At 47.8% G+C, this 27,417-nt stretch overlaps 2 protein-coding genes across 2 annotated transcripts; one reads left to right on the forward strand and one right to left on the reverse strand.

Annotated features, from left to right (window-relative positions):
- Positions 1 to 4,539: 4,539 nt before the first annotated feature.
- Positions 4,540 to 22,013, reverse strand: LOC141424277 (uncharacterized). The gene is made up of 3 exons (XM_074077841.1): positions 21,831 to 22,013; positions 7,363 to 18,043; positions 4,540 to 7,201 (listed from the first exon to the last, which is right to left on the reverse strand). Exons 1-2 carry the CDS (start codon positions 22,011 to 22,013, stop codon positions 17,600 to 17,602), a joined length of 627 nt encoding a protein of 208 aa, XP_073933942.1. The 3' UTR covers positions 4,540 to 7,201; positions 7,363 to 17,599.
- A 3,585-nt stretch (positions 22,014 to 25,598) lies between these two features.
- Positions 25,599 to 27,155, forward strand: LOC141424278 (sperm motility kinase 2B-like). The gene has a single exon (XM_074077842.1). The coding sequence runs from the start codon at positions 25,599 to 25,601 to the stop codon at positions 27,153 to 27,155; it is 1,557 nt and encodes a 518-aa protein (XP_073933943.1).
- Positions 27,156 to 27,417: the final 262 nt, after the last annotated feature.

Below are 27,417 nucleotides of genomic sequence, written 5' to 3' on the forward strand. Positions count from 1 at the left end.
CCGTCTCTCCCCCTCCCCCTGCAGTCTCTCACCCTCCTCCTCCAGTCTCTCATCCCCACCTCAACACCATCTCCAGCTCCTGCTCAGGACAGCTGACCTGGGTCCTTTCACCCTTTGAAAATGGCCTGACAGATGTGTCCCACTGAGCAGCTTGGTTGGCACCCACCCCATCCTCCACTCAGCAAGTAGCTAGTGAGCGCCTACTGAGTACGGGCATGGGGCCAGGCAAAAGACTCACTGGTGAATACTCACAAGTAAAGTGTCTACACACTTGATTCACACGACAGAAAATAGGCCCAGAGAGGGCAGAAAAAAAATCCCAGGTAACACAGCAAAGGGAGTGCAGGAAAAAGCAGTTCCCACCCCATTCCCCACCCCCCTTTTCCATCCATCCTGCTGGACAGCCTGGTCATCCAGTGCTCTCCTAGACCTGATTTGGACATTTTCAGGTGCATGGAGGGTGGGCTCTCCACGGCCGTGGATCTGCATGGGACCTCCCCCACTTGCCTTCCTATGATTTTAGGCAGAAATGCACATCAATTCCTATTTCCTCTTGGCTGGAGATCCAGAAACTCTGGGTAGCAGAAGAAGCCACAGTGGAGGAGCAGTGTTTGGTCCCCTGGCTGTGCACGTGATTTCACTCCCAGGGAAGGCAGAGAGACGTGTGTAGCCTGCCCCTGACAAATGCGTTGGGACTTGCAACTGTGACCTTTGGAAATAGGGTCTTGCAGATGGAATTATTTAAGATGAGGTCGTTCTAAGTCGGAGTGGGCCCTGATTCAATGACTAGGATCCTTTTAAAAAGAAAAAACAAAAGGTTGGGGGCGGGGATGAGGTGCACACCTGTAATCCCAGAACTCAGGATTCAAGGGCAGGAAGATTGCAAGTTCAAGGCCAGTCTGGGCTATATAGCAAAACAGAAGAGAGAGAGAGTGGGAGAGAGAGAGATTGAGGATGGCCTGTGGTTTTCACTGGGGGGTTGGGGGAAATGGCAGTACCGGGGATTGAATGCACAGCCTCACCTTCTGGAAGCACTCAGTCACTTGAGCCACACCCCTGGTCCAGCGCGTGGCTTTTTACTTGGCCTTTTTACTTGGCGGAAGCAGAAACTCTGAGCCTGATCACTTCCCAGGATGGAGTTTTCACCACTCCTTAGGAGGAACTGACAGAATTAAACCATGTCGCACACCACGACCTCCTTTATGACTCAGAAATTATCCTCCTGGGTTAGACTTGTTAGTGTCCGTTACAAAGATTTTTCAGAAATATCAACCCATACTCAGCATAAGGAAAGGCCATTCAAAGGTTCGGGATAAATTTCTTGAGCAAATAAGAAATGACTCCATACTATTTTTAAGTGACAGTAATAGTAAAATTTATTAGGAAAAAAATATACTTTCAGTAGACTGGAAGCAGATAGCCTCGAGAGTGTGAAGTGGAAAGACATTTTGGCAGTGCTGGGGTTTGCACTCGGGGTATTGCACTTGCTAGGCATCCCTTTTTGGATGCAGTATGTGTAAACAGAAGGCTTTGAACAGTGTTGAGGTTTGAACTCAGGGCCACCTGCTCACCACTTGAGACACTCCCAACCCTTTTTTGCTTTACTTATTTTTCAGATATTTTAGATATTTTTCAGATAGGATCTCAAATGTTTGCCCAGTGCTGTTTCAACCGAGATCCTCTTATCCACACTCCCAGGTACTGGAAGCATAGATATGCATCAGCACACCTGGTTTCTGTGTTGAGATAGGGTCTCACAAACTGTACCACCACAGCCAAGTCCGCATCGACTCTATGTTCTTCACACAGGTGTAAAATCTTATTCCTATTTTTGGGACCCTTGGATGGTTTTTGACAACTAAGTCATGTGTTCTCTGCAAGTATTGTGCGTTTCAAACAAGTCTACCAATAGGTAAGTGTAAAAATCTGAGACCAATTTTTCAGAACAACCCACAACCTGGTCCTAGTGTGCGAGAGCCTGTCCCAAGGTACTGTGAGACCAAAGGAAGAGGCAGGCAGACCCAGGATGGATCACACAGTGAAATTCACTGGGGGACTTTTTTGGGGGAGTGGTACTGGGGATTGAACTCACGGACTTGAACTTGTATGCCTTGGACCCAGATCTTCCTGCCTCCACCTCCTGAGTAGATGGGAGGGTCATCACACCCAGGGTGTGTTTGAGATAAAGTCCTAGGTTGGCCTTGAACCTCCACCCTGCTGTCTCTGCCTCTCGAGTTATTGGGAACTTTCTGTGGAAGCATGGTGCTGGGAACCAGCAAGACCATTGGATCCCCTCAATTTGGGTCAGAAAAGGGTGTATTTATGAGTCAGAACAAAAGTGATTTCATCATGGCTGAAACGGACCAGGCTTATCTTATGATAATCTGGAAGAATAAGGCACAGCCCTGGTGCCAGGGTCCTCACGGTTTGCTGGGAAACTCCCCAGGAAAAACCAGCCTCAGTTTCTCAGGGGTGATCACGGCCGTTTCAAGAAAGATGGCTGCAGTTGTGTCAGGCTGGATCCATACACCAGTCTTAATATTTGGGGGCCCTCACTGGCAATAGGACATTGTAAAACAAAATGATTTATATGCTAAGGTCTTGCCGCTTGTATAAATATTTGCACACAGTGTGTACTTGTGCGTTTCAGCAGTGGGCCAGGGGTCCTGACATTCCTTCCTTTTTCCTATAAATGAAAAAGAGTCACAGTGCGTGACCACTGAGAAATAGATGTGTAAAGTGAGCTTCTGTCAGGGGGATGCAAAGTTAGACACTGAAAATATCGAGTACTTTGAAACAAACTACTTTCTTCGTCTCTCCCTGCAGTTTGGATGCAGTATGTGTTTACAGTAGGCTTTGTGAGCTTTTTTTTTTTTAATGGTGTTGGAATTTGAACTCAGAGCCTTACCACTTGAGACATACTCCCAGCCCATTTTTGCTTTAGTTATTTTTCAGACAAGGTCTCATATTTTTGCCCAGAGCTGTTTCAACCAAATTCCTCTTATCTACACCTCCCAGATACTGGGATGATAGGTATGCATCATTATACCTGGCTTCAGTATTGAGATAGGGTCTCGCAAACTTTTTGCCTGGGCCGGCTTCAGATAGTCATCCTCCTATCTATGCCTCCGACGTAGCTGGGATCATAAGCCTGTGCCGCCGTGCCTGGCCAGCATCCATTACTCTTTTCAAAATTAGGATCTGTTCATTGTAGAGGGGCTGCATTGTGACAATTCCAGATGGGCTTGTATTGCACATAGATTAGATCACCCACCATCTCTCCCTCGACCCCTCCCCACCCCACTTACAGCAATCGCAAGAGATTTTTTTGCTCTAGTTCATAGCATATGTGAAGTCCATCCTCCATATTCCCTCCCCTTCATCTCCCTCATTCAGCTCCTCTCCCACTAGCACCCCACACGCTGTACACATTTTACAGTCCTGTCTTTCATTGTGAATATTTAAGTTCATGTTCAAACCCCACTGTGGGTAAACTTTACTTTGGTTTGTTCAACCCCTCCCATTTCTCCCCCTTACCCCTTTACCTCCCACCCCCATTTTCGGCAGCGTTCAGTGCACACCCTGTGTCCTCTTCCTTCACAGGCATATGTTTTACGACATTACTGACGCTCCAGCCTTCTCTCCTCCTCTCCCTCCTCCCCCGAGGCCCTAGAGCAGCTCCACGTTTACAAATGTGTTCTACATCTGAGCGTGTGTGCGATCACGCTTGTTCTGTGTGTGTGTCTATCTTTGGATCTGTCTTCCATGTAGGAGAAAACATGCAGCCTCGTCTAAGCTCATCTGGTTCAGCCCTCCACCCTTTACGCTGTGCCCCCCTTTGTCTAGAAGCCCATTCGCATCTCACCGATGGCTCTCTTGCCTCAGAATATTGTCACCCTGTTGTCTACCTCTTGGGTTTTATTTGCTTCTGGCTGACACATGGCGTCCAGCTGCTTCTTCCCCACCTGCTCCTGTGTTGTGCCACACCCCCATTTCCCACCATGTTTTTCTGCAGTCACTCAACCTCTCTGTGCTCATCTCTGGAACAGCCTTACCTCTTCCTGCAACTTATTTCCTCACAAACGGCTCCATTCTACACCCTCCTTTATTTCCAGCTCTTTCTATTTCATCTCCCCTCTCCATTCTCCTTGGCTTTTGTAAGACTGGACCAGAGGTGGTGATAAAAGTGCCCCAGGATGACTCAAAGAGCAAGTGCACCTTTCGCTGTGTCATCCCTCTCCCGGGACCATTTCCAGGGAGGCCTCTCTGGGGTCCACCGTTCCTTTATATCTGAGTTGGGATTCTTTTCCAGGCACCCATGGAAGTTTCCGCATTCTTTCTACTCTTCCTGATGTTCCCCTCAACAGCTTCCCCTCGTGTCTGGCATCCAATTCCAGCTTAGGATCTGTGGCGTCTTCTATTTTTCACACATGAAAAATCATCCAGGATTCTTTTTCAGAGCTAAGACCTTGGTCAAACATGCATAACTGATGCACACAACAGTAATATTTGACAAAGGAAAAAACCACACACCCTTCCTGAAGATTAAAGGACATTTCATCTTTATTGTATTTCCCCAAGGGAAGAGTGGCCCTGTCCTCTTTGAACACACAAAACATGGGCGCTCTTACAAAACACATACCCTTTATAAAATGGCAAACCAACCTGTCAGTGCAAGTCGATGTTCACAGTTCAACAACAAAGGCTAAAACATCAAATAAAAATGTATATTCCCAACAATTTGAGTATTCTTACATAGCTATAATATATAAGTAGAATGGATAAAAAGAACTTATTGTAAGAGTAAAAACATTTATGAATGTGTAAGTTATAATCTGAATAATGAAAATATAAAGAACAGCATGTTTTCAAATCTACAACCATCTCAAAACATTGCAAATAAATATAGTAAACATTTTATGACCAACTTATTCAAAATAATTCAATATAACTTATGATTTATATTAACTATATTTACACTAACTCTATTATGATCCCACGTGTCTAAGTTTACATATTAAAAACAGTCATCAAATCTGGCAAACCAAATATACGTGAGCATATGACCGCAACGTGAATTTTGGTGAGACTACAGGTGCCTCAGGAAAGAAGGGACCCAGCAAGGCCTGATTTCCCTTCATTCCTTCATGGACTCCCAGGTGTGCCCCCACACCGAGGAGTGGGGTAGTTTTATTAGGCTTGTTCTGGAAGAATCTGGGTTCTTCTAGGTTTGGGAAACTCCTCGCTCTTCCTTGCTCCAGCTGGCTTCAGTGTTGGTTTAGACTTCCTGATGAACATTCCCATCTCCCTGGGCACGGCGATCTGGAAGGCAGAGAGAAATGATGTCAAGAGGCAATGCTCCAGGAGGAAGGTGATCGACAGGCTAAGTCAGTCCCAACAAGGGTTTGGAACCACTTACAGATCCTAATTCACCTCTAGCCCTTCATCCAGTCTTGGGGATTGAAAGCAGGCTTCGTGCTTGCCAGGGAGGTACTCTATCCCTTGAGCTATGACTCCAGCCCTTTATTTTATTGCTTTAAGCTAGGTTCTCCTTAGCTTTGCCTAAGCTGGCCTCCGACTCCTGACGTCCTGTCTCTATCTCCCAGTTAGCTGGATTACAGGTATACACAACCATGCCCAGCTCTGAAGCATCACCAAGAATTGTGATGACTCTTGGGCTTTTCTTTCCATGACTCCAACAATCACTTAAGCCCTGAGGTCAGGCCCAACAGTCTTCTGTAGAGCAGAACATGAGGTGATTCTGCTCAAGGAAGGAAGAAAAAAGCGATGTCAGACACAGTTCCCTAGGTGTGAACTCACAATGCGACTGTGGACTAAACTCAGACCGTGGTCCTCTCCACTTACTGAAAATGTGAACCTCTAACCGTGCGACAGCATTCCTGACGTCAGGATGTCATGAACCAGGACACCAGAACCCGAATCCCAAACCAAACTCCCGATGTTTCATCCTCGCGTGAACTGGGCTAGCTGTGCTCTACAAAAATCAAACCTTTGCTCAATGCTCTGCTCACATCCATCACTGTTAAGGTGTGGCTTGTGTGCAGCCACCGCAAGCTGCGCACAGTTCCGACCAACGTTCTTGACCATAAACTTGAGGGGAAAGGGAGAAGAGGGGAACTTGGTCCAACAGTGGTAGGGTAAGGAGAACAAGAAATTTCAAAGAGAATTCTGGCCATAGGAAATTTGTTTCAAGTCAAATTAGGACTAAACTAGTTAGTGGCCATCTGTCATTGATAATATTCAGACCTCCCACATTTTCTTCTTCCTTCCTTCCTTCCGTCCTTCCTTTCTCCCTCCCTCCCTCTGTCCTCCCCCTTCCTTCCTCCCATTTTCCTTCCTTCCTTCCTTCCCTCCATTCCTCCATTCTTCCTTCCTTCCTTCCCTCCATTTCTCCATTCTTCCTTCCTTCCCTCCTTCCTTCCTTCCTTCCTTCCTTCCTTCCCTCCTTCCCTTTCTTTCTTTTTTTTTATGGCACTTGGGTTTGAACTCAGGGCCTTGACTTGCTGGACAGGTGCTCTACTATACTTGAGCCATGGCTGCAGTCCTATTTTGCTTTAGTTATTTTCCTATGGGGTCTTGTTTTGTACCCATGCCTGCCTAGATCCTGACCCTCCTATTTTTACTTCCCACATCACTGTGTTATCAGTGAGTCCCCAGAGTTGGTACCGCATGGGACCCTAGGTCAAGACTGAATTAAGAAGTGACGGCAAAAGCTCGGATGATGGGCATATGGAGGTTACAGCTAGCGGATACTCGCGGCTGACAGAAATCAGCACTTGCTCACAGCTGCCATTCGGACCCAATGGTTTTGGGTTAAAGGATTTCTACCTCATCCGAGCCCTAGCGACACTTGGGTGTCTCTGAGGCCTGGCTATATGGCCGGCCCCTGGCCCCCAGCACGTCTCTCAGGGTCACTTCTCTCTGGTTGTCATTTCTATGGCTGTGCAGTGACCGGGAGTGTCTTACAGCCTGGGATGGTTGGGCTGCTTTATGGTGTGGCACCAGGTGTGGCACGGAGTGGTCAGGCAAGGGGGTTTCAGGATTTCCTAAGCAGACATCAAATCGCCCTGGGCACACTACAAGGACACAGACACACCTTTACTGAAGCCGATGATGGAACAGAGTTCTAAGGCAGGTGGGTGCGGTCTCGCCCCCACACCCAGAGGTCCGGGTTATAGGCCTGGATCCGGAAAGAAAAACAGCTTCATGAACAGTGCTGCTCCCCAGGGAGACCTCTCCCCATGTCCGGCCTCCACTTCTTTCTAGTTCCCAAACCCATTCCTTCCTTCGCTCTCCAATCCAGAGCCTTCCCCCCAAGTCCTTCGCAGCCCGGACCCTCACCTCTTCACACTCCTCTCGGGACACCCGCATCCTCCAGCCCATGGATCGCATCATCTGGTACCGTAACTTGTGGAACAGAGGGTGCTGGAAGTAGTTCTTTCCGTAAAGAAAGTAAAATATGTCTTGCTTAGGAGCCTGGTTGTCCTCTTCCATGTCATTGGCCAGATATCTGGGGAAAGAAATCAGAGCCCTCGTCAGAGGGACAGCCAGGGAGCACCTGCACCTGCAGTCAAGTGCCAGGAAGAAGAGCAGGCTGACCCTCTCAGCCCAGGGACACATCACCCCTGCTCTGTACAAAGAGGACTGTAGAGCCCACTGTGGGACAGAGGTCTCCCAAGGGGCCTCTCACACTGTGATGATGGAGAAAAGCCTATCTGGAGATCCTGAGGCTGTCCCCTGCCACTATCATGCCCTGCAGCTGGCATCATGGCTCCCCATCTCCCTCCTCACTCCCTTTGCTCTACTTGGGCTGTGTGCACACCTGTGTCCCCACTACAGAGTAATGACCCATGGGTGTGGCCTAACCCTGTCCATTTCTCCATTTATCCCTGCCCAATCAAGTGGTTGATGGAGAATTTGGCTCATGAGATGTGTTAATTCCACCACCTTTTCTCAGACCTCTCTTTCCATCCACCCATGTGCCCTGGTGCAGAGGTTGCTGGGCCAAAGGTTTTCTTGAATGAATGAATGAATGAGGGAACAAGTGAGTGAATGAATGAAGGGAAGATTCAAGCCAAATGCCATTACTGATTACTTCATTGATACAACACAACAATAAAAACACTTTTAAAATGAACAGAACTTAGCTGAGTGCTTCAAGAATGGTGGCCTGTGCCCATGGAGCTTTAGCCTATCGGGCCTCAGCAGCTGCTGGGAAAGAAGAGCTCTCCTGTCGCCAGCACACAGCAGTTAAAGGCAAGTACATATAGCTTGGCTCTCACTCCACCGACTTTCAGGACATGATGCTTAGAAACCACAACCAAGCAGGTGGGCGTGGTGGCATATGTCTGTAATCCCAGCTACATGGGCAATGGGGAAATCAGAGGATCATGGTTTGAGGCCAACCCCAACAAAAAAGTTAGCAAGATCCCATGTCACAAAACAAGCTGGGCATAGTGGTATATGTCTATAATCCAAGCTAGGCAGAAGGCAGAGGTAGGAGAAGGATGGTAGGGGGCAAAAAGTGTGAGGCCCTACCTGCAAAACAGACCACAGCACAAAGTGTTGGTAGAGTGTTTACCTAGGAAATACAAGGCCCCAAGTTCAAACACTAGTACTGCCAAAACAAACCAAAAATCCGAATAAAAAATAACCTCCCACCATGCAAGCAGGATTTCTGCCTGAAGTGGGGGGCTTTGGCTCATACACCTCTATTGCCTGCAGTTTAAACTGGCTAGACAACGAGCAGAAACCTAGTCATTTTGAAGACAAGTAATTAGACTCCTATCACTTGGTAATAAATAATGGAGCCATGACAGGTGACTGCAATTTTTTTTCTTTTTGGTGGGACCAGAGTTTGAACTCAGAGCTTCACCCTTAGAAAGTAGGCACTCTAGAGCTAAGGCATGCCTCCAGTTCATTTTTGCTCCGGTTATGTTTGAGATGGGGCCTTGCAAACTGTTTGCCGGGCTGCCTTTGAACCACGATCCTCCCATGTCAGCCTCGTAAGTAGGTAGGATTGCAGGCATGGACACCAGTGCCTGGCTCAAATTTGCTATTTGGTAAAGACGACAGATCCAAATACTGCTTTATCTACTTTAATCTCTGCTCATAAAAATGCTTCTGAGCCTGGTGCCAGTGGCTTACACCTGCAATCCTAGCTACTTGGGAGGCTGAGACTGGGAGGATCACAGTTCAGGCCAACTTGGGCAAAAGTTATTGAGACCCCCATCTCAATGGAAAAAGCTGTGTGTGGTGGCACACACATCTCATCCCAGCTATGGCAGAAAGCATAAAATAGACAGATTACGGTCCAGGCCAGCCTAGGCAAAACCAATAATCTATCTGCAAAATAACCAGACTATCTCCAAAAAGGGCTGTGTAGAATGCCTGCCTAGCAAGTGTAAACCTCTGAGTTCAAATCCCAGTACCACCAGCAGCAGCAGCAGCAATATCTATGTATAAAAAAGTAATTTTTGGTACAGGTGCTGTTTAAGTGCAGCAGAAGTCTAAGAAAAATGGACTCAGTGGAGAGAAGCAAACAAGCAGCAGCCTCCACACGGTGCCTCACAGGGTGGTGACACGAGACGCTGTGACCAGTAAGTTCTCCTAGCTGGACTCCTGCTTGTGTTCTGACTTCTTGGGGCAATCAGTAATTCCCACTGCTTGACAACAGAGCAGGCAGGGCTAGCAAGAGCTTTGGAAGCTTCCTCATGCTTGAGGAACTTACATTTTAAAGCCTCTAGGGCCCAGGGCTCCAATTAAACAGATGCTGTTTTGGAACAAAACAATTATTCGCAGTCACATATACAAGGCTGTCAAGGTGGCGAAAGTTTTAAAGACAGGAACAACACATTTAGGCCTGGCGGAGTGGCTCAAGTGGCAGAGCGCCTGCCTAGTGAGCGTGAGGCCCTGAGTCAAACCCCAATACCACAAACAAACAACCAAACAAACCAAAACAAAACAAAGCCAGCGTCTTTAGATATGATTTTTAACCAAGACACAGATGACATAAAGGAACAATGTCCCACAGGTCTGTGCATTATGGATAAAATGCACTCTGTCAGATACCATACCATACCTTCATAGACGTGTTATACAATGAAATAAATGAAGTAAAAAGATCCAGGTAGCGAGTTGTGAATACCAGTGCAAACAGAAGCTGGCTTTTCCCGGAAATACCTGAACAAACAGAAAGAAAGCATGAGAAAAGTCCTGGAGAGCGACACGGGAAGTGTGTGTGGGGCAAGGGCTGGCGTCGGAGGCCCGGGTCTAGGACAACTGTGAGTAACCAAGAGTACTTCCAGTTTTTCTTTCCTTTAGCATCCCAGTGTGCACTACTCTTGAAGGCCCTGCCAGCTTTTGTCTTCCTGTGATAGGTGAGTCTAGGAAAGTGACTTCATTGTACCACCAGCACACCAGGACGGGTGTCCTCCAAGGAGCACTGCGCTTCTCATTCTGTCACCTCAGGCAGGAGTACATTTCTTTCAACAGCTGGGCTATTATTAGCATTGTAACTGTCTTTACCTCTGGATCTTTCCATTTTAAAATACGGTCTCCATGGCTAGGGGCATATGACGCAGTAGAAGCATGCTTGCCTAGCATGCTGAGGCCGTGGGTTCAATCCCCAGTGCCATCACAACAAACCAGAGCCCAAACCCAGTTTCTCCATGGTGACAAATCTTTGGAGGGTGGAGTTGGAAGCTACTCTGATTAAGGGGACAAGGAATCAGCTGAGGAGACTGGTTTAGGTCTCCAAGCAGGAGCCTCTCGTCCCCTGGAATAATGACACAACAGTGCACACCTACTTGGTAGGAGGTGGAGATGAGGAGGATCAAAGTTTGAGGTGAGCCTCGACAAAAAAGTTTGAAAGACTCCCATCTCAACCAACAAGCTGGGTGTGGTGGCATGCACCTGTGACTCCAGCAATGGAGGAAGCACAGGTAGGAGAGCTGTGTCCTAGGCTGGCCCTGGGCAAAAACGAGACCCTATCCAAAAGAATAACAAAAACAAAGGGCTGGTGGAGTGGCTCAAATGGCAGAGCGCCTGTCTAGCAAGCAAGAGGCCCTGAGTTCAAACCCCACTATAGCAAACAACAACAAAGTTACAAATAAAAAAAAATTAAACTCCATCTTTTAGATTCATCATACATCATTTTGGTTTTTGTTTTGAGGCAGGATCTCTCTCTCTCTCTCTCTCTCTCTCCCAGGCTGGTCTTGAACTTTATATCCTCCTGCCTCAGCCTCCTGGGTGCTGAGATCAAGGTGTGCACCACCATGCCCAGCACCATTATGCATTTTAGTAAGCATGTATTTAACAGAAGAGTCACTACAACCAAGTGACATTCATAACACCCCGGGACATAAAATAAATCACATTGTTTTTCAATGACACTTCATAGTTTGCTGAAACTAAGAACCTGGATGCAAGAATGTTATTTTCTAAGTATGAGTAATTACAGTTCCAGCTTATTCACAGTAACATCTAAAGAGAAACCAAGAAAAGTTGACTCTTTCCAAACCCATCAACAGAAACCAATTTCAAGAGCCAAAGGAAGAGATTCAGGCAGCACATGTGCTGTTAAGTCTTTTCCTCAGCAACGAGGACTTTTTTCCACGAGAGATCGGTGTTCAAAGGAGAAGCCATGAAGCTGATGGTAAAAACTAGACCCGAGATGGGGAAAGAAACTGGAAGCAGACAACTCACACTGGATGTTTGTTGAAGCCTTCAAAGATAAGTTTCCAGTCTGCTTGCTGTACGGTTCCACCTAATGTTTCAAACTTATAGGATACAAGCTGAGCACCTATACTCTTAGTTACTGTGGGGTCTAAGACTGGAAGGAATGCAGTTCAAGGCCAGTCCAGGCAAATAGTTTGTGAAACTCCCTCTCCAAGAAAACCATAGCAAAATGGACTGGACGTGTGGCTCAAGTGGTAGAGTGCCTGCCTTGCAAGTGTGAAGCATTGAGTTCAAATCCCACTTCTACCAAAAACCTTACAGGATACAGATGGGCAAATTTTTCCATAAAGGGTTGATTCTTTAAAAAAAAAAAAAAAAGGAGGAGGGGAGGTTGGAGGTACAGCTCAAGTGGTAGCATTTGCCTGTTTAGCAAGTGTGTAGTCCTGAGTTCAAATCCCAGTACTACCAAAAAAAAAAAAAAAGGAAAGAAAAATTATAAAAAGGGTTTATTCTAAAGCAGCTTTGGAAACCAGGCAGAGTACTTCTGTCCTCATTTTCAGCATTCCTGTACTAAACACCAAGGACAATAATATAGCTCTAATCACTCCTCTTTGAGATTCACCTCACCTGTCACCTCCTCTGGGACATCCTCCCTTGTGCTGTTGATTCATCCAGCTGCTGCCCTCGTTTTTCTTACAGACTTAAAAAGACACACTATGATTGGGTTCCTGCCTCCTCTCTCCCCAAACCTCCACTCACCACAAAGCTGAGATAGGCAGGGGTCGTGCCTTATTCCGTTTTGTATTCCTTATGTGGGACCCTGGGCCTGACACACAGCAGGCTCCACAAGATACTTGCTGAATGAATGGACACATGGAGAAAAGAAAAAGGCAGTCACCTTTACGTGTCACTGGGCAAATTTTCATTGTGTGGTATTTGGGGAATACACTTCTAAAGCATTTCCAAGTCCAGCTGTGTCTTTCGCCTGAACAGTTAATGTGCTCTGTCCCAATTCACTACCAGCTAGAGCATGGAGAGCTCCCTGGGTGAGCACAGGGTAGAGAGGAGGACAGACAGCACTGGCACCATGGTGCAGAATCCAGGCAGGGACCAGCATGCTGGGAATCCCCAGATGCTTACATGATTCTACACTGTGCTCCCTGGCTTGGATCCTGATTGGCAATTAGCAGCCTTTCCCTTTGCACTGTAGAAATGTCAGTCTCCACAGAAAGGCAGGAATCCCAGCTGAGGATGTGAGGGGCCCAGGAATCACCTCGGGGGATGCTGTGGAGTGTTTGCTAGTAACTGCTTGTTGGGCAAATGCTCTACCACTTGAGCCTTACCTCTAGCCCTATCTCCATTTTAATTTATTGATTTGCTGTGCCAGGATTGAACCCAGGGCTCATGCATACTAGGCAAGTGCTCTACCACTGAGCCACACCCGAGCCAACACCAACAACCTGGTTTTAGAACAACATACACCAAAGCTCTCAGGTAACAAGCACTCACAGAATATGCACTGTAAGCACTTCAGACACTGATGTCCTAGTACCAAGTGCACCAAACATCCATAGTAAGTAGCATCACTTGTCAAATGGAAGTCACTCATTAAACTTAACATCTCTCCTGTCTTTACTCACAAAGCTGAGCTACTATATACTTCAGTGTAGCTACTTTAAAGTCTGATGTAGTTAAAAGTTGCATTTTTAGATCAGGGACATAGTAGCTCATCCCAACTACTAGGGAGGTAGAGACTGAAAGGACTGTGCTTTGAGACTAGCCTGGGCAAAAAGTGAGACTCATCTCAACAAAGGATCAGGCATGGTGGTGCACGCCTGTAGGATTCTTGGAGACCCTTTCTGGAACACAGCTAAAGCAAAAAGGGCTGGAGGCACGGCTAGAGCGGTACCGCCCCCTAAGTACTGCTCATCCCAAAAGTGATTAGGTCTTTTTCAACACCCCTGCCACTTCCAAGTGTAACTTCCCAAGCTTTTCAAAAGCCCCTTCTCTATGTGTTTGTGTATAGGTACTGTATACATTTACCCCTCAAAGCATGGCTCATGGTGGCTTTAAGCGTGCTTTTTGAAGCTATGTCTCAGATTCATCATTCCCTGCTATGAGTATGTCTCACTCTAGCTCAGTTCTTTGCGTTGTTTACAATTTTTGTTATAAATCTTGCACAAACATCTTTGTACCTATAGATGGTGTTTTGCACTTACTTAGGTACAATGAACATTTTATACTTTTATGTCATTTGTTCACATATGACAATTTCTATAGCCCAGATTCCTTAAAACTACTGGTACAATAAACATGAACACTGTCACCTAGCACGGCCAAACCTGTCCTAGGGAGGCAGCGACCAGGCCATTAACACCTGCAGGGAACGCCCTTTTCCTCAGCGTAACACTTCCACTTTCTCCACCTAGTGGGTAGATAATGGTGTGTGCTGCCATTTGCACACCCAAGTTCAGAACTAGTGAGGCCGGGGATTTCTGCATGCCAATTGGTCTTATTTTCTGTGAACTGCCAACTTGGTCAATTTTGATGGTTCTTAACCTACTGTCACCTATACTACAGATTATTTCTCTTGGTTTCTTGTCTTTGATTATATTTTGAAATAACAAGTTAACTTAGAGGCATGTGTCACCTTGTCTCTTCCTCAGTCTGCCCGGTCCTACCCAGGACCATGGTACGAATACACATTCAGGTCACCTGTGTCCATCGGCAAACTTTTATTCTTTTCTGCGGAGTTCTTTACACTCCTTGTTGGGAAGCCAGAGGCATCTCTGGCATCTTTTTTGTTGCTTCACACCCATACTATTTATTGCCCATCTGGTTTGACATCCACATATCCACGTTTTTATCTTTTCATACGTGTGTCTTACCATCTCATCTGAACTGCTGGTGCCTTTTTTTCCCCCCTTCAACGCTGGGGATTGAACCTCCAGCCTGCTAAGCAAGCAGTCTACTGCAGCTTCCAGAGCAAAAACTTTGATTGTTGCCAGCGGTTGCTGTGAATTGCCTGGGTGCCCTGCACACAGCAGGTGGTTAATAAATGCTTCAGAGCAATGATCACTCCAGAGACTAGCACTCAATAACAGCACCAAGAGGGAGTTGGGAATATGATGCAAAAGCTTCCCGAAGTACTCAGTGTCAGCAATAAAAGGAGGTATTTTCCACTTACTTAAAAATATAAACCCAAATATGTGATATGCAGAGACACTGTTTGGGAGGTTGACAAGTTTGTAGCCTGCATAACAACATCTAGGAGGGAAGGAGAGAGACCAGGCAGGGGAGGAGGGCTGGGGGTCATGGCTCTCGGGACTCCCCTGTCACTCAAACTCTGTAGATAGAGCACTTAACCGCCTACAGGGAAACAGAGATAGAAGCCCCTTCATCTAAACGCCATGCTTGTTCTCCCAGGTTATCTAGGCAGCGTTCAGGACAGAAAGAGAGCGATGATTTGAGCATACCGAGGATCAGACTGCCATGATAGTTCAGAAATATGACACTCACCCTTCATTTTGGGGAGCCCTCTGTAATGACAATGGCAGATGCAGTCATAAAAGAATGCAGATTCAAACAAGATCAACTCACTGTCCCACTTTTTTAAAAACAGATCCTTAATAGGAGCTGTTCTGGAATGAGATTGCAGGAAACTGAATCCCAGCTTCCTCCCAAGCCCACCCTGTCCCTCACCCTTAGGAAAAAGGGCCTGTGGTTTGGAGGCTGCAGGCCTGTTCAAAAGTGCCAAAATCCTAAAATAAGCCCCATCCCAGTATTTTTGAGGTGAGAAACACAAGCTGGTTCTATATTGTCTCCTATTCCTGTTATATGAGAAATTCTATCAAGTTCTTATTCTTTCAACAACTTTTATAATTTAGGATGGAAAAACAACACAGTTAGTGAAGCCCAGCACTTAATTCTGAAGCAATGATCTTGGTGATTTCTGACAAAGATCTTGGAGATTTCATTTTTTAAGAGGCTGGTTTCGAAAAGTCACACCAGAAGGAAATCCACCGGCCAGAAATACTTGGGAACACACACTATCTTCCTTTGTGGCATTAGGGTTTGAACTCAGGACCTCACTCTTGCTAGGCAGGCATTCTACCACTGGAGCCATCCCCCCCAGCCCTTTTTTGTGATGGGTTTTTTTTTTCAAGATAGGGTCTCCAGAATTACTTGCCTGGGGCTGGCTTTTAACCACAATCCTACTGATCTCTGCCTCCTGAGTAGCTGGCATTACAGGTGTAAGCCACCAATGCCCGGCCCTTTGTTGGCATTGTAGCTGAAGTACTTTCCATTTTCCTTAATGCTCTCAACCTCCCAAATGAAAACAATGAATATGTAAAAAACAAAACAGCAGACCCTCTCCTTGCAACTCACCATCCTCTTAAGAATTAGGAATTCTCCCCAACATTTTAGTGTGGATACAAATTAACTACCTGCCAGAAAAGGAGATTCTAGGACCCACACTCATACAAAGATTTTGAAGTAAAACTAAAGATTGAAAGTAACATCTTAGTACAAGAACAAAAAGACCTAATCCACTAGCATCAAACATTTAAACTAACTCCTTAGGCCAAAGCAGACAGATTTAGTCAAAATCCTTAACTGTGAATTACTGATTGTGTTTCTACCCTGGCTCTGTCACTACGATTACCTTCTGAGATTCCTCTCTCTCAGAACAGGGACAATGGCAACTACCCCTACGTTGTTTTAAGGATGTCTCGAGTAAGTCATGGAAAGCACTTAGTTGACTACTCAATACACAGAAAGTGCTTAAAGTTAGCTATCACAATTGCTTGGCTGTCACTGGAAATCATGCAACTGAGCCTTTCAGTGTACGTCACCTCCATGTAACACACACTGGCTTCAGTACATAGTACATGGACTTTGTAACATCTATGTTGAGTGCTCAAAGTTCTTTTTTTGGTTTTCCTTACTTCCTGGATCTCAGCTATGTTCCTGGGAGACAGGTGAGGCCTGCAGACAGCAGAATCAAAGACACAGTGTTACTTTAGAAGTGAAGATTTTTATAAATCAACCAGATAAATGGAATCTGCCACCCAGGTCCTTTAGGATTCCCATCCTTCGCTGCCTGAAAAAATTAAGTTCTGGAGTTCTTCAAAGTTATAAGTTTAAGGAAGGCTTTGCATTTGACGAAACTATTTAAAATGTGCCTTCCTTAATGAAATATACAACTCCATTATCTGGGAGAGGTTTGTTGCACTGGCTCCCAGCAAGACTTGCATGAAATGAGCATGTCCTGTGGGGAGGGACCAGGCCAACTCACTGGTGACGTGGAGCCAGGAACCGCGTGGGACCACATGGGACCTCAAGGGTACCCAGAGCCGCAGATTTAGCAGAACCCGTTATTAGATAGATGAAGGCCCTCGAAGTTTAAGAAATCATTTGCCTCTCAAAGCAGCACGAACTGCGTCAACAAACTCAAAGACCCAAGCCCCCCCAGCCCTGCGGATGGCGGGTGCGATCCGGGATTCTAGGGCTTGGGTGACCTGACCCGAACCCCCTACAAACCAGCACTATCCTACAGCCCCGTCCTTGCAGGGGCAGGGTGGGCAGCAAGATGACCTCTATCCCCGGCCCTCCCAGGCCCCCATCTCCCCGCTGCCACGTCAGGTCACGGTCCTGTCTTCCTCCCCTCTCCAGTCCCATTGATCCGAGGGTCTCCAACCTGGGTTCCGCCCGGAGAATCCCCCGGATGAGGGACACGCCCACCGGACCCCCATTCCAAAGTTTTCAGACAGAACAGGGCACCGCACAGCGCGGCCAGCGCCCCCTGGGCCCACGGCTCAAATTCAGGAGCAAACCGAGTCCAGCGGGGCTGCGCTGCGACACCAGCAGGGCCACCGCGAGGGGCCGCAGAGTCCCCTCACACCGGGCCCATCGCCCACCGACGGCCGTGATGGCCACCGCGATCCCAGCCCCCTTCCAGGGACGGCCGGGGTCCCCCCCGCCCCGCCCCCTCGGGAGCCCCGGCCCCGCGCGCCCCAGCCTCTTGGGCCTCGCCCGGCCGCTCACCGGCACAGGAGCGCGTCTTCCAGATCTTCAGCAGCAGGATGACGATGGCCGCCAAATGGGACAAGAGTCCGGTCAACCGGAAGATGTTCATGGCGGCGGCGACAGGTAGCAAACGCGCGGCGGCCCCGAGGCTCAGCGGCTCAGGAGGCGGCGGAGGCGGCGACCCCTGAGAGGAAGCGGCGAAGATGGCGAGAGCGGGCGCGACGTGGCCAGGGACGTGGCCGAACCGCCGTCGCGCAGGCGCGGGGCAGGCTGGGAAAGCGGGCGGCCGCCAAGCCCCGCCCCTTAGCCCCGCCTCTTAAAGGAGCCGCTCCCAAGCGCAGGCTGGGCGCTACAGCCGGTCCTGGCTTTCTGCTGAGAGTAGTTGGGTTCTTGTCAACTTCCCTCTGCTGCGCTTCCGGTCTCCCCTTGGTGCCAGAAGTCTTCTTTACTGTTTGAAATGACATTCCTTTGTGAGGGTTTTCTTTTTTTTTTTAATCCCCTCACACTTGTTTTTACTATATGAAAATGTACAAGAGGAAAATCACGCGTGATTGATCACGGTGGACCTGGGCTGTAATAGAGGATGGGCTGAAGTGGGAATTCTGCCGTGATAGAGAATGTGTGCGGGGGTGTGGCTCAGTGGTAGAATGCTTGCCTAGCATGTGAGGAGACCCGGGTTTGATCCCCAGCCTTGGAGGGGTGGGGAAGGAAAAAAAAAGATAGATAAATGCAAAATGAGGTGGAAAAGGGAACATTTCCTTAGGATGAGAGATCGATTAGGCTGGCAGCCAGGGTCTGCTGTACAACTTGTAGCCACTTCTGCCTTTGGCAGCCTCCCTGAGCTTGTAGGGCGTTTGCTATTTAACTAAGAAGAAATTTAAACTATAAGGATAATTTATTTATTATTATTATTAATTCTTTTTTTTTTTACCATTTATCTTCAACTACAAATGTACGTATCAGAGCATTTAGGCTGGGGTTGTAGCTCAGTGTTAGACAAGTCTAGCCTGATTGAGGCTCTGGGTTCATGCCACAGCACCTGGGGGTGGGGAGAGGCCTGGCGTGGTGGCTCACCCCTATAATCTCAGCAATTTGGGAGGTGGAGATTAGAAGGATCATGGTTTGAGGCTAGCAGGACCAAAGAGTGACGGAGGGGCAGGGCGCAATACTGGGGATTGAACTCAGGACCTGGCCTGGCTAAAGCACTTAACCACCTGAGCCACAGTCCCAGTCTAGCTGGTGGCCTTTTACCTGGCAGAAATAGAAGCTGTCATGGAGTGTTGGCGGGGAAGGAAAGGCCAGTCAAAGGTTTGGGATAAGTTTCATCTCCAAATAAGAAATGATTCTGTACTCTTGTCCCAGGTGTAAAATCTTGTCATTTTTGTTGAGTCACATGTTCTCTGCAAGTATGACGTATTTCAAACACGTCTACCAACTGGTAAGTATAAAAGTCTCAGACCAGTTTTTCAGAACAACCCACAACCTGGTCCTGGTGTATGAGATCCTGTGAGACCACAGAAAGGCAGACACACCCAGTATGGATCACACAATGCAATTTATTGGGGTCCTTACAAAGTTTTTTTGGGTGGTACTAGAGATTGAACTCAGGGCCTCAAGCTGCTCTACCACTGGAGCCACGGCCCATGTTCCTTTTACTTTCAGCTTGCTTTTCAGATAGGGTCTTGAACTTTTACTCAGGCCAGCCATGGACCCAAATCCTCCTACTCCCACCTCCTGAGGAGATAGAATTCTAGTCACGAGTCACTACACTGCCTTGCTTTTTTGGGGGGTGGAGTGGGAGGTAAGACTGGTGTCTTGAACTCAGGGCTTCACACTTGCAAAGCAGGTGCTCTACAGTTTGAGCTGTACCTCCAGTCCATTTTGCTCTGGTTATTTTGGAGATTGGGTCTCTAGAACTATTTGCCTGGGTTGCTCTCCAACCTCAACCATCCCAATCTCAGCCTCCCAAGTAGCTGGGATTATAGGAGTGAGCCACCAGCATCACACAGCCTTATTTTTGAGATTGGGTCTTGCTATCTTTTTTCCCAGGCTAGCCTTGAACCTCCACCCTGCTGTCTCTGCTTCCTGAGTTATTGGTTGGCTTTATGAATGGAAGCATGGTGCTGGGAACCAGCAAGACCATTGGATCCCCTCAATTTGGGTCAGAAAGAGGGGCGTATGTATGACTCAGAACAAAAGTGATTTCATCCTGGCTGAGACGGACCAGGCTTATCTTATGATAATCTAGAAGAATAAGGCACAGCCCTGGTGCCAGGGTCCTCACGGTTTGCTGGGAAACTCCCCAGGAAAAACCAGCCTCAGTTTCTCAGGGGCGATCACGACCATTTTCAAGAAAGATGGCTGCAGTTGTGTCAGGCTGGATCCATACACCAGTCTTAATATTTGGGGGCGCTCACTGGCAATAGGACATTGTAAAACAAAATGATTTATATGCTAAGGTCTTGCCGCTTGTATAAATATTTGCACACAGTGTGTACTTGTGCGTTTCAGCAGTGGGCCAGGGGTCCTGACATTCCTTCCTTTTTCCTATAAATGAAAAAGAGTCACAGTGCGTGACCACTGAGAAATAGATGTGTAAAGTGAGCTTCTGTCAGGGTGATGCAAAGTTAGACACTGAAAATATCGAGTACTTTGAAACAAACTACTTTCTTCGTCTCTCCCTGCAGTTTGGATGCAGTATGTGTTTACAGTAGGCTTTGTGAGCTTTTTTTTTTTAAATGGTGTTGGAATTTGAACTCAGGGCCTTACCACTTGAGACATACTCCCAGCCCATTTTTGCTTTAGTTATTTTTCAGATAAGGTCTCATATTTTTGCCCAGAGCTGTTTCAACCAAGTTCCTCTTATCTACACCTCCCAGATACTGGGATGATAGGCATGCATCATTATACCTGGCTTCAGTATTGAGATAGGGTCTCACAAACTTTTTGCCTGGGCCGGCTTCAGATAGTCATCCTCCTACCTATGCCTCCGACGTAGCTGGGATCATAAGCCTGTGCCACCGTGCCTGGCCAGCATCCATTACTCTTTTCAAAATTAGGATCTGTTCATTGTAGAGGGGCTGCATTGTGACAATTCCAGATGGGCTTGTATTGTACATAGATTAGACCACCCACCATCTCTCCCTCGACCCCTCCCCACCCCACTTACAGCAATCGCAAGAGATTTTTTTGCTCTAGTTCATAGCATATGTGAAGTCCATCCTCCATATTCCCTCCCCTTCATCTCCCTCATTCAGCTCCTCTCCCACTAGCACCCCACACGCTGTACACATTTTACTTGGGCTGTGTGCACACCTGTGTCCCCACTACAGAGTAATGACCCATGGGTATGGCCTAACCCTGTCCATTTCTCCATTTATCCCTGCCCAATCAAGTGGTTGATGGAGAATTTGGCTCATGAGATGTGTTAATTCCACCACCTTTTCTCAGACCTCTCTTTCCATCCACCCATGTGCCCTGGTGCAGAGGTTGCGGGTCCAAAGGTTTTCTTGAATGAACGAATGAATGAGTGAACAAGTGAGTGAATGATTGAAGGGAAGATTCAAGCCAAATGCCATTACTGATTACTTCATTGATACAACACAACAATAAAAACACTTTTAAAATGAACAGAACTTAGCTGAGTGCTTCACGAATGGTGACAATTTGATTAGACCCTGCCTTCAACAGGTGTCTAATGGGACAAGAATCCTGGATATCCGATTACAATGAGACTTCACCGAAGTTTTGCTGGGTGGCAGAAGCTGGCATATCGGAACACAAAGGTTTTGTGCTTGGTTTGATTTGGTTGGGTTTGGTTTTTGAGATGGGTGCTATGTTGCCCGTGCTGGACTCAAAGTCCTTATAACCTGCTACCTCCACCTCCTGAGTGGCCGGGATTACAAGTGGGTCCCACAATGCCCAGCTAGGTTTGGGTGTGTAAACTGACCTTCAGGGTAGGTCATGTTTTCCCTGACCTGCGGGACACGGTTTATGGGGTCATCTTGCCTCCAGTGAGGGGATTGCTGTGCCCACAGAGGACGTGAGCTTAGCCTAATCATCAGCCCATGATCTTAGAGAGACGCCAGCTTTCACCTTACCAGATCATCGCTGCCAGCCTCACCACTGACACACGAGCCATGACTCGGGAGGACAAGAAGCTCGGGTGGAGTTGATTCTGGACCTGTGCTCAGACTGTTTGATCTCAGGGCTGCACTGACCAGTGTCCCCTCTCTCTTTTGGTGCCTCTGCAGCACAAGCTGCCACCTAGAGTGCAGGTACATGGCTACTGCCCCTGGTTACAAAGTGTGTCCTGCCAGGGGACAACAGGCCCCCAAACTGTTCTATGAATAGAAAGTGGAGGAAAATATGAAATTAGATCCACATGGCTATAACAGAAAGTTTAATATGCATCATAAATGTTAGCAGATTCTTTTGAACCCCAATGCAAGTGTTCAGAGGCAGAGCCTTGGGAAGAGATTAGGCTTGAGGCTCCTGACACATGGACAGTGTGTGTGCCTTTAGAGAGGAGCTTGAGGGGCTGGGTTCAACCCTTCCACCCACCCATCCTGAGAGGACACAAAACAAGGTGCCACGTCACAGGGGAGGGCTCAAACTCTCCACGCAATGATTGTTATAAATTTGAAAAGTTCCTTGAGGCAAACCATTGTGGGTGACAGCCTGCCATGATTGGCCCACTCCGTACTGCTCCTCACAGGGCCTTTGTGATGTCATAGAGCAGCATGTATTTAAGGGCCCGAGTGGGCTGGCTTTTGTCCTTTTACTGCAGGGAGCTCGTTGGGTGTGACCTGCTGGACTCGTTTTTGTGAGAGACTCCATCCTGACAGTTTGTGACCTACTGCGCACCGTGAGCCGCTAGTTACTTCACGTCGTCCGGTAAGGGGTTTAGGGTTTGGTGTTTTGAGTTTATTCTTGTTTATTTATATGTCGTTTGTGTTTATTCTTGCTCGCTTTTTCATTTTTTCTTTATGTCTCCCCATTTTTTCTTTTTCTCACACTTGATTTTTCTTAGTCATTCATACTTTTATTTCCTTTCATTTTCCTATTTTTCATTGTTATTTCACATATTTTATGTGTGCTGGATAAGGTATTTCATATTCTGTTTCCCTACATGCTTAGAATGCACTTGAATCAAGTTCACCCACTATTACCCTGTCCCATCCCCAACTCATTAAAATTCCCATTGTACCTTCTTGTCCTGCGTTGTCCACCTAGACTCCACAGGAATAAAACAGGCAACGTTTGTCTTTGGGGGACTTGCTTGTTTCACTAAACCTCATGTCCAGGTCTATCCTTCAAGTGTAGACATCATTTTGTTCTTCTGTATAGCTGAGTAAACCTCCACTGTGGTTGCAGGTGACAGCTTCTGAGCCATCCATCCACTGATGGGCACCTAGGCTGACTCCATAGTTTGGCAATTGTGAGCGTGCAGTGATCAGCCTGGGTATGCAGGGTCTTTGTCCTAAGGTGACTTTGATTCTTCTGGTATCCACTGAGAGGTGGCATATCGGAATTCATGGAAGGCTCCATTCTTAATTATTTCAGCCCCATCCAATTTCCGCAGGGGCTGCACTAATTTACTTTCCTGCAGCTGGGAAGCCGTGGGCTTCCTTGCCAGCGTGTGTTGGTTTTGGATTTCTTCCTGGTAGTCATGGTCACTGGGCCACCAGGGAGTCACAGTGCAGCTTTGAGCTGCGTCTCCCTGATGGCTAAAGATCGTGGACCTCTTTCTAGGCGCTTACGGCCATGCGGACATCTTCATTGAGAAGAATTTATCCCCTGCATTTGGCCCTTTTCTTGATTTTGGTGCTGAGGTTTGAACTCAGTACCTGTGCTTCCAAGGCAGGCGCTCTAGAGTTGAGGTGTGCCGCCGGCCCTTTCTGCTTTTAGTCATTTTTCAGAGAGGGTCTTGCTGTTTTGGGCAGGCTAGTGTCAGTCTGTGATCCTCCATCTGCCTCCAATGTAGCTGGAACTACAGGCACATGCAACAATGCCTAGCTGTAGTTTGTTTCCTCTGTGTGCCATAGCTGGAGAATTCCACTTGTCAGTCAGTTCCCACTCTAATTTCCTGGACTGCTGCAGTCAAGTAAGTACTGGGTGCTTACCCCTTCGCCTGGGGCTCTGCCACTGGATGCCTATTCGGAAATTCATGGCAAAGCTTCGACCCACGTTTTCCTCCAGCTGTTCCCAAGTTTCTGTCTTAACTAAGGTCTCTGGTCCATTTTGAGTTCTTTCTGCACAGGGTGTGAGATGGGGACCTGCTTGCGGCCCCAGTGTGGATGTCGAGTTTTGCCAGCACCATGTGTGAAGGGCCATCTTTCTTCCAAAGTACGTCTTCGGCTCCTCTGTCAAGAATCTCGTGGCCGTCGCTTCGTGGACGTCCTTCTGGGTCTTCTCTTCTCTCTCCCAGGTCTCTGTCTGCTTTTGTGTCAGTACCATGCTGCTTTTGTCGTGATGGCTCTGTAGTGTAGTTGAAAGTCAGGTATTGTGGTACGTCCGGCATTGCTCTTTTTGCTGACAATTGTTTGGTAATTTGGGATCTTTCATTTGAATTTTAGCGTAGATGTTCCTACTTCCATGAAGAATGACATTGGATCTGATGCAGGCTGCATTGAATCTGCATCCCAGTTTGGGGAAGATGGCACTTTGCCAACAGCGTCTGTCAGTCCGTGGACACAGGATGTCTTTGCATCTTCTAGTGTCTTCTCCCATTTCTCTCCTCCATGCTCTGTACTCGTCAGGACAGAGCTCCTCCCCTGCCTTCCCGAAGTGTATCCTAGGTGTTTCTTGAGGCGCTTGTGAATGGGATTGTCCTGCTCACTTCTTTTGCACCAGGTTTCTTGCTGACGTACGCAAAGGCTACTCACTCTCCTGGTGACTTTGTGTGCCGCTGCTTGGCCGCAAGCGCTTCTGAACTTGACGTGTTTTCTGGTGGAGTCTTCGCCTCTTCTGCATTGGATCATGGTAGGTGCACACACGGGTAATTTGCTGTCTTTGCTCTTTATTGTCTCCCTCTTATTTCTTTCCTTCCTCTCCGCATCGTTGAGGGTTTCTGCATCTCTGTCTGCCACAGAAACTTGCCCACATCTTTCTTTTTGTGCTTTTATCGCTGTCTGGTTTTGAAATCAGGGTAACAGTCCTGCCTTTCTGTAAGGAGCGCTGATGTGTCCCATCCCTTTGCTTTTCGTGGAAAAGGCTGGGATCCGTGTTAGCTTTCCTTTCAAACTGGTAGAATTGAGCAGCGTATCCATTTGGTGTCCTGGGCTTTTCTTTGTAGGGGGTTTGTGTTACTCTTTCAAAGTCATTCACTCATTTTTGAATTGTGCAGGTGTTTTGGATAACGTTGGGTTCATTTTGGTAGGTCCTTTCCTGTGTGTCTCAAAACATCCATTTCTTCAAGATTTTCCAATTGACCTGAATCTAAGCTTTCACCATGTTCCCTAATGGTCGTCTTGACTCCAGTGGTTTCTCTTGTCATCTCACCTTTCCCGTGAATCATGTCGTTAACTGTGTTTTCTCTTTCTCTGCAGAGTTTTGCTAAGTATTTGTCAATTTGTTTATCCTTGCAGAGCTCAGCTCTCGGGACCATTGACTTCTCTGTGGTGGGATAGTTTGCCTTTCCTTTATTTCAGCTCTGGTCTTCATTATCCTTTCCTTTGGCTTTTGGGTTTAATTTGTTCTTATTTTCCTAGGACCTTGTAGCACCTCTTGGGTTCTTTGTTCAGGGATCTCTGGCTTTTGAGGGAGGTGTTTCTAGTGATACACGTCCCCAGTGAGCCACTTTTAATTCATATGCGGTGTTGTTTGGTGTTTCCACTGAAGAGTTCTGGTGACGAGAAGGACACGGGATGGAGCGGAAGGTGAAGAACAGCTTTTTTGGTGAGAACATCGTCACCAAGCATTACACAATTCTGCACACCCTTGGCCAAGGCGGGTTTGGTGAGGTAAAACTGGCCCAGCACAGAGTTACAGGAGCCCAGGTGGCCATCAAAATTGTTTCCAAAGGGGAGCAGAGCTTCACCTCCATATCCTCGGAGGTGGCTATAATGAAGTCTATAGAGCACCCAAACATCGTGCGTTTATTTCATGTGATCGAATCAAAAAAATCGGTGTATATGGTGATGGAGTTTGCCTCTGGGGGAGACCTCCATGACTACGTCTTGGAGAAAGGCCAGGTGGAGGAGGGGGAGGCTCGCAAATTGTTCTATCAGATCACCTGTGCACTGAGCTACTGTCACAGCAAGGGCATTGTGCATCACGACCTCAAGCCAGAGAATATCTTGGTGGATGGCAGTGGCTCAGTGAAACTCAGTGACTTTGGCCTCAGTGCCATTGTCCAAGCCGGGGAAAAATTGCTCATGTTTTGTGGCACTGATGTTTTCTGGGCGCCTGAACTTTTTGATGGGAAGGCCTACGAGGGGCCTCCCGTGGACGTGTGGAGTCTAGGAATGACTTTATATTACATCCTGACGGGCTCGCTCCCCTTTAGCGAAGACACCACCTGTGAGCTGGAGCAGCAGATCAGGCATCTGACGTTCCAGTTTCCAGCATGCCTGTCTGCAGAGGTGCAACAACTGACCCACTACATCCTGACTGCCGACCCCAGAGGGAGGCCCACTGTGGCTGATATCATCCAGCACCCCTGGTTAAAGGCAGACCAAGAACAGAGGCAGGAGATACCCCCCACCCAATCCTATCGCAACGTCTTGGGAACGATGCGTGGACTGGGGTATCATTCCCAGGAGATCAGGGACTCTCTAATGAAAAAGTCCTACAATCATATTATGGCTACCTTCCTCCTCCTCCAGCATCAGACACCACAGGGGGACAGTTCCAGCAGACAAGAGGAAGAGGTCAAGGACTGTGACGATCCTCCTTGCCTGCCCCTGACAGACCCTGTCAACTCCTTCCAGAGGCGACTCAGTGCAACTGCCCTTCACTCCGTCATCAAATCGGTAGCCCCGGAACACCAAAAAGGTGGCGATAGGCAGAAGGGCCGCAGACCAGCCTCGTGGCCTGCTGTAGCCACCTGCAGGGGACCCACGAAGGCCAGAAACATCAGAGCCTCCCACTGCGGCATTCAGGATGCCCGGCATGATACCAGCGATGGTCAGAAGGGAGAGCGAGGCAGCGTGTCCAGTGGGCTGCCCCCCCGCCCCCCCACCCTGGGCGCAGAAAGTCCCATCACCAGTGGGCAACCCCAGAGTGGCACGATCAGGCCCACTCAGGGAGATGATGACCATGGAGGGACCACGACCTTCAGGAAGAAGTGGAGGAGAGCTGCCCGTGGCCTTGCCAAATTCGTCAGGGGCCTCTGTTGTTGTTGTGTGCTGGTCAGCAAGAGAAAAAGTCAACTTCATGCTTTTGGAGAGACGGGCCAAGGGTCAAGTAAGTGTGGCGGGTGAGCAGGGCTCCTGCATTTTATTCTGTCTGCCGTTAGTAATGTCAGTTTGCATTGAAAACCCCAGGTGTATACATTTGTGGGGTGCAATGCAAAGGTGAGGTATACCTGCACGCTGTGGGCTGAGGGAGTCACTGTACTCAGTCGTCTGTCACCGCACAAAGTCCTGCTGGGTCCCATTCTGTGGAGTCTAGGCAGTAGGACAGAGATTACCTGAGGCTGGGGTGGAGAGGGTGGCAGGGAGGGGAGGGAATCTGTGGACCAAA

This window comes from Castor canadensis, chromosome 6, assembly GCF_047511655.1.
Source record: "Castor canadensis chromosome 6, mCasCan1.hap1v2, whole genome shotgun sequence".
Taxonomy (NCBI): domain Eukaryota; kingdom Metazoa; phylum Chordata; class Mammalia; order Rodentia; family Castoridae; genus Castor; species Castor canadensis.

Bases quoted from the DNA above. Each gene is read 5' to 3' on its own strand.
- LOC141424278 (XM_074077842.1), top strand. From the start codon at position 25,599: ATGGAGCGGAAGGTGAAGAACAGCTTTTTTGGTGAGAACATCGTCACC.
- LOC141424277 (XM_074077841.1), bottom strand. From the start codon at position 22,013: ATGTACCTGCACTCTAGGTGGCAGCTTGTGCTGCAGAGGCACCAAAAG. The intron at 18,044-21,830 runs GTAAGGTGAAAG...CTCCTTTAAGAG, and splicing joins AGGCTGGCAGCGATGATCTG to GCGGGGCTAAGGGGCGGGGC.